Source organism: Gopherus evgoodei, chromosome 3 (genome assembly GCF_007399415.2).
Source record: "Gopherus evgoodei ecotype Sinaloan lineage chromosome 3, rGopEvg1_v1.p, whole genome shotgun sequence".
Classification (NCBI taxonomy): Eukaryota; Metazoa; Chordata; order Testudines; family Testudinidae; genus Gopherus; species Gopherus evgoodei.
In genome coordinates this window covers 31,040,984-31,053,412 of record NC_044324.1, presented here as the reverse complement: position 1 = coordinate 31,053,412, position 12,429 = coordinate 31,040,984, and the positions used below count along the sequence as shown (strand labels likewise).

General features: G+C 42.1%; 1 protein-coding gene across 1 annotated transcript; it reads right to left on the bottom strand.

Moving 5' to 3' along the window:
• Positions 1-7,525: 7,525 nt before the first annotated feature.
• TTC32 (tetratricopeptide repeat domain 32) lies at positions 7,526-12,429 on the bottom strand. Its single transcript, XM_030555375.1, has 3 exons — positions 12,153-12,429; positions 10,781-10,947; positions 7,526-8,615 (listed from the first exon to the last, which is right to left on the bottom strand). The coding sequence occupies exons 1-3, from the start codon at positions 12,299-12,301 to the stop codon at positions 8,488-8,490; spliced, it is 444 nt and encodes a 147-aa protein (XP_030411235.1). The 5' UTR covers positions 12,302-12,429; the 3' UTR covers positions 7,526-8,487.

The window sequence follows — 12,429 nt, the reverse complement described above, 5'->3', positions numbered from 1 at the left end:
AGAAAAACATACAGGACTAAACTAGGTGAGAACATTGGGCCTTATTGCCTGTATTCATCTATACCAGGGGTAGGCAACCTACGGCACGTGTGCCAAAGGTGGCATGCGAGCTGATTTTCAGTGGCACTCGGACTGCCTGGGTCCTGGGCACCGGTCCAGGGGCCTCTGCATTTTAATTTAATTTTAAATTAAGCTTCTTAAACATTTTTAAACTCTTATTTATTTTACATATAATAGTTTACTTATATATTACAGACTTATAGAAAGAGACCTTCTAAAAACATTAAAATGTATTGCTGGCACGTGAAACCTTAACTTAGAGTGAATAAATGAAGATTTGGCACACCACTTCTGAAAGGTTTCCGACCGCTGATCTATACAATTTGCAACTGGCTTGTAGCCAAACATGGAGCCTCAACACTTTCAACTAAGCTTCAGGCCCAATTTACACAATATCCCCATTTAACTGGAGTAGAAAATGCCACTAAAGAAAAAGAAGACATGTACATTTAGACAGACCTCCCATTTTAATGGAAGAGAGATCTTAATCCCCCAGACTGAACTGAAAATGTCAACCTACAGTTTCTTGTCTCGGTGAAGGACTAGCTTCATATAATCACTCTGGAGCAGCCAGAATTCACTGATCGGTTGATCTACATGTGTTTACAATAGAGTTTAGAGACCCTGAATTTAGTTGGAGCTCTACTGTGCTAGGTAATGTACAAACACATAGTAAGCTAACCCTGTCTCACTATCTGATGCAGGGACTATCTGTTCTTGAAGGTAATCAGAACTATGGCTTGCTAGAAGTGAGACCAGGCTCTTGGACCCAGCACTGCAAGGCTGATAAACTGCAAATTACTAGTATATCAAGTGTCATGTTTCCTCTGCTGGAGAGTGCTACAAAAAATCAAGCAACAAAATAACATTTTTCCTCTCTTCCAGATGCTGACACAAACTTTCTGTCCACTGGACGACTCCTGTGTCTGATCATAGCTGCTTTATTATTATTTCATAAACTGATTTTCATGAAGGGTAAAGTGCAAATCTGAAACATCAGCTAAAAGTATTGCTTCAATACACACAAGCTATTGTAAATAAATAATTACACAGAACATGTGCCTAACAGGATCCCGACGTTTATGGTTTGTTCCCTGTAAAATTTAACGGGCTGTGCTCTCCTCTCTCCGTACAAACTCTCAGCCTGGATACTGATGCATCTAGTGCTGGCACAGGCTTAATATAAACTAGATACTCAAAGGAAGGGGTCTCCCTTGCCTGTACCTGTCAGTGTACAGTAACAGCAACTGTGCAAAAGGGAGAATGGATTCCTATTATTAAAACACCAACTCACCCACTGTCAAGTTCTCTAGTGTGTGTGTGCGCGCATGCTTGGATACACCTTTAAATTGGCTGTCCAGAAAATAAATCAGATTCAGTATAGGCTGCAACTGCAATACTAGTTGCTATTCCCAGCTCATGTTCGCATACTCTAATTCTCATCAAGCTAGTGAGAGTGTAAATGGCAATGTAGTCAAGCAGCATGGGCAGTGGCAAGCTCAACTGAGTACATCCCCACCAGTTTCAGGCTGTTTTGAACTTGACAGAACTTAAATCATGCCACTCCTGTTTATGCTATTTATACTCACGCTAGCTCAATGTGTATGCAAGCTGGGAACCATGGCCCTAGATCAGTGTAGATGTAGCATCTGACTAGTTATCCTATAGCCTTTATAGCTGACCACTCTGACTCCCTCGAGAGGCTGGGGGGAGACTATGCATTAGCTGTACAGTAACAGGCACAGAAGCTCTTCCATGCAAGTCTGCTCTTCATGAAGTAATGAACTGGGCTTTGAATCATCCTAGTACAGGATCAGACTCTTTCACTCTAGTGAGAATGGGAAGTAGCCAATCTCCATATTTTGCAGAGGGGGAGTTCAGACCAGCTACACAATGCCAGTGCTGTAAAGAGCAATGTGAGAACTCCATCTGCCCTGCCATATTGGAGGGTTTTCCCCATATACTATAAGCCCTCTTCAATCTCCAGTAGGAGTGAGAGTCTTGGCCTAGCTCTGAGTCAAGTCTCCTTTCCCATAGTCTCACTATAGTAAAAAGATCTGGGCAGTATTGAGTGAAGTGTTGCTTTCCTCTGAAGGGCAGCAGCTGCTGCTGCTTCAAGTAGTAGGTAGGCATCCTTCAGCCTCGAGAGACCATGGGTATGTGCCCCTGAGAAGTAATGAATTTACTTAGTTGGTTTTACGGCAGCCGCAAACGTGGCTGAAGAGACCCACTTGAGAGAGAATCTCTGCCGCATCTGTCACATTTAAAAAGTGATGTTTCAACCCTTTGGGCTCTGCCTTCTGCAAGCTGTTTTCTCCTTTGCTAAGCTGGACTGCTGTGTCGTGTAACTCCAGAGACCTTTGTTAAATTCTTGTTTCCAAAGGCTGTGGTCCTGAGTGTGATCTTCCCATTTGTCCACATCCATGTCCATTTCTTTGAGGTCTCACCTGCACCCATCCTTCAAATGCAATTTTGGGCATCCTTTGGGTCTTTTTCCAGATGCCAATTCACCGTAGAGGATGTCCTTTGGGATGTGCCCATCATTCATTCAGGACACATGGTCAAGCCAACAGAGGCACCTCTGTTTGAGGGGTGTTTGCATGCTGAATGTGCTGGCCCATTTGAGCACCTCAGTGTTGGTGACTCTGTCCCTCCAGGAGATTCCAAAGATTTGACGATGGCAACACATATGAAAGCTGTTGAACATATAAAGTCTTTGTCTCACTCCCAAACAAAAGTGTGCTGATAATAGCTGCACAATACACAGAGCTCTTTGTGTGGTCTGTCAGTTTGTTGTTTTGACATACCCTCTTGTTCAGTCCAGACATTGTTGTGGGGGCTTTTCCCATGCGGATGTTGAGTTCTGAATGCGATAGTGGACCCCAGCACGAGAATGTGGCCCTAATGAAAACTGTGTGATAAAAGCAGCCATGTTTAGACAAAGAGGAATTGCCAAACCAGGGTCCACCTAGTATGATCACCAACACTGGCCAACACTAACTTTTTCCAGGGAAAATGAAGGAAGTCTCCTAGCAGGCAGATGTGGGATAAGTTGCCTTCTGCAAAGGTCTCATCCTAAGAGGTTAGACTTTTTCTGACCCTCCCCATTTTTGAGACTCAGGATCAGTGTTGCACACACTATTCCAGAGCAGACTCAACAAGTAAGTAATGATATTATTCTCCATCCTATTCCATATGCATCTTAACATCTAATTTTGTAATTTTTTATGATAGCTGCACTCTGAACAGAGATTTCTGAGGTACCCATAGTCCTGCACAGACACTGTTAATTTATCACTCTGTAAAGCTTGGGTTAAAATAGTTCCCTCCAACGTCCACCAATTCTGAAGTTCTTTGTCACTTTCTGAGTTTAAAAAAGCAGTTGGGAGAGGAAAACACGCACCATAAAGAAGAAGAAGAAAAAAGTACAAGCTTAGTCATTTTTCCTTTTAATGTTCTAGAACTCTCCATTTAGAATGACTGATTCTTCTCAATCCATCTCCTATGACTGCAAATCTCTCTACCCTGTAGCTAGGTAACAATGAGACACATTAGGGTATCATTTTACAACATTCAAAAGTTATTTTTCCTCTCTTGGTATCCTGCTGTTAATTGAATTGTCCTAGTGTCATAACCTTAGTCCCAGATTTGGACCTTAGCATCCAAAATATGGGGGTTAGCATGAAAACCTCCAAGCTTAGTTACCAGCTTGGACCTGGTACTTGCTGCCACCACCCAAAAAATTAGAGTGTTTTGGGGCACTCTGGTCCCCCTGAAAAATCTTCCCTGGGGACCCCAAGACCCAAATCCCTTGAATCTCACAACAAAGGGAAATAATCCTTTTTCCCTTCCCCCCTCCAGGTGCTCCTGGAGAGATACACAGACACAAGCTCTGTGAATCCAAACAGAGTGACTCCCCCTCTCCGTTTCCAGTCCTGGAAACAAAAAGCACTTTCCTCTTCACCCAGAGGAAATGCAAAATCAGGCTAGCAAATTCAACACACACAGATCTCCCCTGATTTCTTTCTCCCACCAATTCTCTGGTGAGTACAGACTCAATTTCCCTGAAGTAAAGAAAAACTCCAACAGGTCTTAAAAGAAAGCTTTATATAAAAAAGAAAGAAAAAATACATACAAATGGTCTCTCTGTATTAAGGTGACGAAATACAGGGTCAATTGCTTAAAAAAATATTGAATAAACAGCCTTATTCAAAAAGAATACAAATCAAAGCACTCCAGCACTTATATTCATGCAAATACCAAAGAAAAGAAACCATATAACTTACTATCTGATCTCTTTGTCCTTACACTTAGAAACAGAAGATTAAAAAGTAGAAACTGCTTCTCCAAAGCTCAGAGAAAGCAGGCAGACAGAAAACAAAGACTCAGACACAAACTTCCCTCCACCCAAAATTGAAAAAATCCGGTTTCCTGATTGGTCCTCTGGTCAGGTGCTTCAGGTGAAAGAGACATTAACCCTTAGCTATCTGTTTATGACACCTAGACTGATCTCACACTTAGTAATGCAACTCACATCAGTTCATGTATTTATACCTGCTCCTGTATTTTCCACTCCATGCATCTGATGAAGTGGGTTTTAGCCCACAAAAATCTTATGCCCAAATAAATTTGTTAGTCTCTTAGGGTGCCACAAGGACTCCTTGTTGTTTTTGCTGATACAGACCAACATGGCTACCACTCTGAAACATTTCACAGCCTAGATTCTCTAACATCTGTGGCTTGCTGAGCTGCAACAGCATCATTGTTTCTAACTTTCTTTGAATGTGGAAGTTACTTAGTCCCTGCAATAGAGTTGAATGTGCAAGGGTGTACTAGTGCTCACTCCCTTCTGGGAAAAGTTAACTCCACATCAAAAACTAGTGTAGCAAGGTCCTACAGAGGTCCACAATCTTCCTCTTTTTCATGTCTCTGATCAAACAAGATATGAGAAAGAAATGATTGTTCCAGATACTGGAAGAAACAAAGCATTCTGTAAAGAACTGAGGGGTTCAAACACTTCTATAAATTTATAGATAGATAATCATTGAGAAGATTCTTACTCATTGTTGAGATAATCCCAGTCCTGGAGAAGATTTAAATAGAGGTCTGCTAGTAAAGTACCCTGGACTGCCTGAGGGAAAAGAGGCTTTTTTGGGCCTGTAGAAAACCTTGGAGAAGCTGTGAATTATTAATGCCTGAAAATGTTTCTAGCCCAGAAAGACTGTACCAATCCAGGCATGTTAGTAGCAACCGCCTGTTGGATTTACTGGTGCAGCACTATGACCATGAAAGGTGAATGCTTAGCCAGGGCTCTAAAGGGAGCAGCCAGGATCACTTCAGACATTCTACAATAACTTACAATTTTCAGGCAGAGACATCTAAATCTGGTGAAGGTGTAAACTCCACAGTAGCATATATAAAGATTACATTGTGTTCATTTTACAAGTTGGGAGAGATTTTCTGAGTTACATCTGGCAACACTAAAAATAAAATTTTACTGTCCTCTGCTATTTTTATGCTTCATAAAGGATTAGGAGTAGCAAATATTTCAAACCTAAGGAGAGTTACAATGTGTATCCTGCTACTTCAGTTTACTGACAGGGAGAAGTGTGTCTTCCTAAAACCCTTTCTACAGGCCCGAATAGCTGAAAATGCCACACAGCAAGGTTTAATAAACTTCAGATTGAAAAAGATGGGATTAGATTGACTGGCAGCCAAAAGCATCTGGATATCTCAAACTTATTGGCTAAAAACACACAAATATAAAAATACATACAAAAAAACCCCACACACTTACCAGAGCCTCTCATATCTTTTTGAGAAAAGGAAATACCCCAAAAAACCAAAAACCTGCTGTGTAAGGTTGTTCCCTATTCAGTGAAACATTCCTACAATGATGATGCAGACAGTATAAAAACTGAAAGGAGCATATATAAAATGAAATGGTTGTGAAAGAATGAGTGCATCTATCATAAAGGTCCTTGTTTTTTTGTTTTCCAAAACATACATGATAGGACTCTTCAATATTTTTAAAATGCCTGTGTGTTGTATTTAGAAAGGACTGTGTTATGGTTCGGGGTGAGCTAAACCTGTGATCTCTTCACCTACTCTCTCCATAGACACTCTTTCCAACTGACAGCATGTCTTTCCAACTCTACCTACACTTCTCCCAGAGAGCAACTCTGCAGTTCACCCTATTTAGACTGGAGCACCAGCCTACAACACTCTGTTCTCCCACCCTACTCATGCAAAGCAAGTGGTGCCTTGTACTCCTCTGCAGGCCCTCACAAGTGCACCCTTCAGCTAACACATTTTGCTACCTTTACCTTTGAGTGGTATGCTGAAGTTTTACCACTTTTAGACTGAACCCCAAGATGGCAGCCACCCTGCTTCCAACTGCCTTAACATGAGGCACTTGCAAGCCCCTTCCCTGTGGGAGCCTGTGATCACCAGCTGCTAATATGACTTAGAACAGCTTCTTTCAAACAGCCACTGTCTATTTATCCACTGGCACACAACAAGCATTGAAAAAGGTTACAATAAAAAAGTCCGCACTCCTATCTTGCCTAAGCTTACCCCTTCTCTCTCAGACCAACTACCTCTGCTGCATTCTCTTTCCTCCGCCCTCTCAAGTAGCTGCTGACCATTCACCCGTTCCTTTCTCCAGGGCATGCTTGGTACTTCAGATTTGAAGGCTCCGGTCTTAGTAAGACAGCTGTGTAACTTCTGGCCCATGCCTGGGAAGAGCATCTTCCTTATTTATTGGCCCAGTCGCTCGTTACTTGAAGTTGTTTGCCCACAGCTGTCTTGTCTGACCACTGTTTTGTTTCTGCTTGCTCTTCCTAATAACCCTTTTAAATTCAATTCCACTTAGACGGGGATAATAGCAAGCACCTAAACAGAGGTACATAGACTATTCATAAAAATAGTATCACCCTCCTTTACCACAGTCTTTGTCAGAGTTATGAAATGTGAGCATGCCATAGACAGAAAGCATTCCTCCCAAACATACGCTTTTTATGGGGAAATGAACACAACTAATGGCTGCAGGAATCTTCATTTGAAAACCAAAGCTGAGACTCTTGAAAATTTGGACCCAATTGCCACAGGATGTCTGCTTCTCCTGTAAAAAAGGCTAACAATGCCACCAACCTAACAGGTGTGTCATAAGGCTAAAACCATTGTCTGGGAAGCAGGATAGGGTTGCACGAAATTGTGTGTAGAGGGTGTCATGCTCATTAAAACAGTTGCGGTGTTTCACCCCAGAGCCGTAAGTGAATTCTGCAATGAAAGCGGTAACTGTAGATAGAACACAAAGCAATTTAAGGGCTAAACCCCAGTCTCTTTACTTACCCAAGAAGTGCTGTGGAACTTGCCACCAACTCTCACAAGTCATTCCAGTGACATGGCCTTGCATTTGTAAGGAGCTGTGAGATCTTCCATGAAGCAATATACAGTATAAAAGGAACTTTAAAGTGGTCTTATTTATTCAGAATACATTTAAAGTTGATGCCATGCTTGCAATTAAAAACTTTTTTTAAAAAAAACAGAACTTTATTCCTGTGCACAACACAATGGCATAATAGACCCAGTGTTCTTGACTTGAGCTGCTGCTTCTCTAGTCTAATCTGAAATAAAAGATGAACCAGCTTGCACTTATCCTTCTGGCTAGTTAGATCACACTGGGTTTTATGTAATAAATTCATTGTATTTCTTCAATAAAACAGAAAAAAAAGCCAAAAGGAAAATTGCTATGAACAACAACTCAAACAATTACAATCGTTGTGGTTTTCTGCAGATAATACAGAAATCAAAACAATATATCTATTTAGTATCCACTCAATATTTACAATAAAATATAAACTTTATCTTAACTCCCTCCATAGCCCACTATCTTTGTGATGGACATATTGGAAATCAATAGGCAGATGTTATATTCCAACTAACTAACATACTGTAAAACCGTTTTAACAATGTTAATGAAATTATTTCAACTAAACACCTAATTTCAAGTATTGAAACTTGCTATAATTTGTCTATTTCCTCCACTAAAGACTTATTAAATAAATCTGTGCAAGAGTACATATAAACATTTCTTTAACAATCAGACTTTAGTAGTAGTTACTGAACTTCCACCAGCTTTGTATATATTATAAAATATTTCAACACAGAATGACTAGCATCATAGACAGGTTTAACATTGTGCTTTTGTTCAACACTGCAATTACAGAGCTGCTCAAAAACTATAGTTTACTTGGCAATTATAGTACATACCTACTTTGATTATTTATCTAAAACTAAGAAAATTTCTTTTCCCCAGAGCAAGATAAGTTAAATGTAAACAAACTTGTGTTTTATTCATCAAAGACTAAAATCTCAAGTCAACTAAGTGTTCAAGAAAACATTTTTATGGAGCTAGTGGGCTTTTTAATATGTCCTCCTCTGTTTTTCTTCTTTGTCAAGAATAGTCTGTTTTAGACTCAAGGAAGCATCTTCAAACTCAGGGTTTAATGCTAAAACTTTCTTGAAATCTTTCAAAGCCTCATCATAGTATCCTGTGACAACAAAAAGAGAAAAAAAATGTGCATTACTTATTTCTGCATCTAAGCTATTTCACCAACAAAAACTGAAGAATGATTCTTGATGGTTTTACCAAACAAAACTCTCCACTGCATATACTAGAAATTCTAAGGCATATCCTGTAATGTGTTAAGCACAATCAACTCAACTTGAAAACAATGGGAGTTGAAGGTGTTCAGTACTTCACAGGAGGCTCTCTGTCTTCTCGAGATCAGGTTCTGTACACTAATTATTCATATTAAAGCATAATGGTTCTGCTAATGCCATTTCATTATAAAACATGCAACAGTAATACCACTATGCACATCCGCAGAATCACTGTTAGTAGTTTTGTCTCCTTTTAGGAATATACATGAGTATTTTAGATTGTTTTCAAAACCAGAAAACTTACAGAAGATATAGAACTCATGAAACTATAAAATGATGGTGAGACTTACTGGGAGATAACGGAATTTTGCAAATTACTGAGTAAATTGACCAAAACAACAAGGATAATACATAAAAGCGTATTATGATCTTTTATATTAATGTAGTTTAATTTAAATATAATTCATAATGTATTAGCAAACATACTGTAGCAAATGTTATAATATAATGAAGTCTTCGGCACATCAATGTTAAATATTTGCTAAGTAGGGGGTAACAATCATTTACTTCTGAAAGACGAACTTTGGGTTATCGAAGTTTCACTCTACATTTATTTCTGTATTAACTCCCAAAAGAGAACAAAACAGAGAGAAGAATTTCACATAACTGATTTCAAATTACTTTTCTGATGAATGTCCCAAATCACAGCAGCCAATTCTGTTGTGATGATTTAGGGCCTGATCCAAAGCTTACTGAAGTCAATGTGAATGCTATCATAGCTACTGTTGTGCCCTGCTCAGCTATCGGGGCTCAAATAAGTGCTGTTTTCTTACATTTTATGACAGGGCTTTGAAGAAGAAGGAAAAAAAAAAGTTATATCCCAAAGGACAAATTTTCAAAAAACATCACACTATGATTTAAAAGGTTTCAGAGTAGCAGCCATGTTAGTTTGTATCCACAGAAAGAACAGGCGTACTTGTGGCACCTTAGAGACTAACAAATTTATTTTAGCATTATAAATTGCTTAAATAACTTTGTTAGTCTTTAAGGTGCCACAAGTACTTCTGTTCTTTCTATGATTTAAAAGATTCACCACTCACTTGACCCCCTAATACTATCTGGAATGACACAAAATACTTATATCCAAATCAATCTGCAAAACACAGATCACATAACGAAAAGGATGGATTTGTGGTTAATACACCAAACTAGGATTCCAGGGGATCTGGTTTCTCTACCTGGCATGCCACTGATTTCCTTGTGGCCTTAATCTCTGTAAAATGGTGATAATTATTCCCAACCTCTTTAGTTGTTAGAATAAATCAATCAGCTCTTGTTTATCAGGTGTTCACCTAATGCAATCCCTAAATAAAAGATTACAAACAAATGCTGCAACACCATCTGCTACACCATATAGTGATAATGGCCAAATGGGATAATGGAAGAGAACTGAAAAGCAGCCTAGTAGCCTCAATTTAAGATTTCCTTGCCTTTATTGGTTTCTCACACATAACATTACTCAAGTGTGTTTTTATATCTGATAGACACCATGGTATACTATCAGGAATACCTCCATTGAAAGCAATGGATTTCCCCTGGTGCAAAAAATGTTTCAGCAGAATCAGGGCCAACAACTCTATCACCAAAACTTTACCCAGCACAAATAAAAAGCCAAACGACAGAAACAAATTAGTCTTTTTACACAGATCAAGTTACATTATGAAAGGCCACCACTTATTTGGTGGGTCACTTAGTTTGTTAAGCATCCCAATATCACATAAACAAACTTGTTAAAAAAAAACAAAACAGGTGCCTGTTTATTTTTAAATCAATTAGTTTGGACAGTGATTTAAGGGGGCTGATTTCCCACCATTTTATAGTGGTATAATTCCACTGGCATGAAATTGGAGTAATACAGGTGTTGCAGCACATTAATAGTATTATGTTTATCATGGTAGTGCTTAAGGGCCAACCAAGAATGGGGCACTATTGTGCAAGGCAGTCTGCAAACGCAACATACTAAATTAGAAAATGAACCATGTTTTTTCCATACCTAGCCTGTACAGTATTAATCCTCTGTTATAATATGGGACTTCAAAATCAGGTTGGGTTTGTATGGCTGATGTGTAGTCATCCATTGCTTCATAAAAGTCAACTCGCATGTACTTAATTTGTCCCCTGTTGTTGAATGCAGTGGCGAGATCACAGGTGAGGCATTTCCTTGATTTAAAAGAGAGAGTTGGCACTGAATACTTAAGAGTCAAAAGTCTGGTCTACATTATATACCTATATCAGTATAACTATATCGCTGAGGGGTGTGATAAATCCACACCGCTGAGCAACGTAGTTAACCGCCTTAACCCCCTTGTGTAGACAGTTCTATATAGACGGGAGAGCATCTCCTGCCAAATAACTACTGCCTCTCGGGATGGTGCATTAACTACACCCATGGGAGAACTGTCTCCCATCAGCGTAGAGCATCTTAATTCAAGTGCTGCAGCTAGGACAATGCAATGTTTTAAGTGTAGAGATGCCCACACATACCCAGGCCAGAGGGCCGACTATGACATTGGTACCGACTCCACAGGTACTCCAGTACTGGAGTACTCACGGGAGAAAAATTAATGGATGCTGCGCACCCACCGGAAGCCAGCTTCTTGCCTCCCCCTCAGCATCTGTCCACTGGTGTTGCTGCTGATCAACTCCTCCCCTCCCTCCTGTTTGCTGTGATCAGCTGTTGGCAGCACACAGGAGGTGGAGGGGGGGAGGAGCAGGAACAGGCACACTCAGGGGAGGGGCAGGAAGGGGCTGGGGTGGAGCAGGGGCAGGAAGAGGTGGGCTGGGGCAGAGCTGGGGGTTGAACACCCCCTGGCCTGGAAGAAGCTGGTGCCTGTAGACTGTGATCATCCAGTCTGGCCTCCTGTGTAACAGGCCACAGGCCTCCCCCCAGCCAATCCCTTTCACAGACACCTCCGCGCTGGATTCCCACCCTGTCCCCCGGCTCAGCTCCCGCCCGGCTTGCTCTTGGTTCCCCTTTCGGGGCCTGGGCTACCAACGCGGGGCAGAGCACTCCTGCCCGGGGGGCGCCCAGCGCTCTAGCAGGCGGGCTCCTGGCAGCCCTCGGTGGCTCTGCACGGGGAGGGACACGGGTGGGCACCGACTGGGTGTGGGGGAGGAGCTCCAGCCTGGGCGTGGTCCGGCCCCACCCAAGGCAGGTGACTCCCAGCCCCGCCCCGCCCCGCCGCAGCCTCGCGGCCCATCCCATTGGCTGCTGGGCGCGCGAAGAGTTAGAGCTTCCCACCCCCAGCCAACTCCCGCGAGTGGAGCTGCGCCCCCTGCTGCCCTGTCCGCCTCCCTCCGCAGAAACGCCGGCCCCGCCCCGCCCCGCCCCACCCCACCCCACCCCCGAGCTACTCGGGACTCACCTGGCGGGGGCGGGGCCGGCAGAGGAGCATTCGCACTGCGCGATGAAGCGGCTGTACAGCTCCTCGGCAGCACCAAATCGCTGCTCCCGGAATTGCGCGTGCGCGGCCGACAGCAGGTCGGGGGTCTCGCGAGTCGGCTCCTGCTCCATCACTTGGTTACGTCACCACAGCAACCGCCCTTCTCTCCCCAGGGTTCGGCGCTGTCGGTCTCGCTACGGTGACCGCACTCCGCAGCCGGTGACGTGACGTCACAACACCGCCCCTCGTTGCGCTGTAG

Bases quoted from the DNA above. Each gene is read 5' to 3' on its own strand.
- TTC32 (XM_030555375.1), bottom strand. From the start codon at position 12,301: ATGGAGCAGGAGCCGACTCGCGAGACCCCCGACCTGCTGTCGGCCGCG. The intron at 10,948-12,152 runs GTGAGTCCCGAG...TTTTAAATCAAG, and splicing joins GCCGGCCCCGCCCCCGCCAG to GAAATGCCTCACCTGTGATC. The intron at 8,616-10,780 runs GTATGGAAAAAA...TTGTTGTCACAG, and splicing joins ATTAATACTGTACAGGCTAG to GATACTATGATGAGGCTTTG.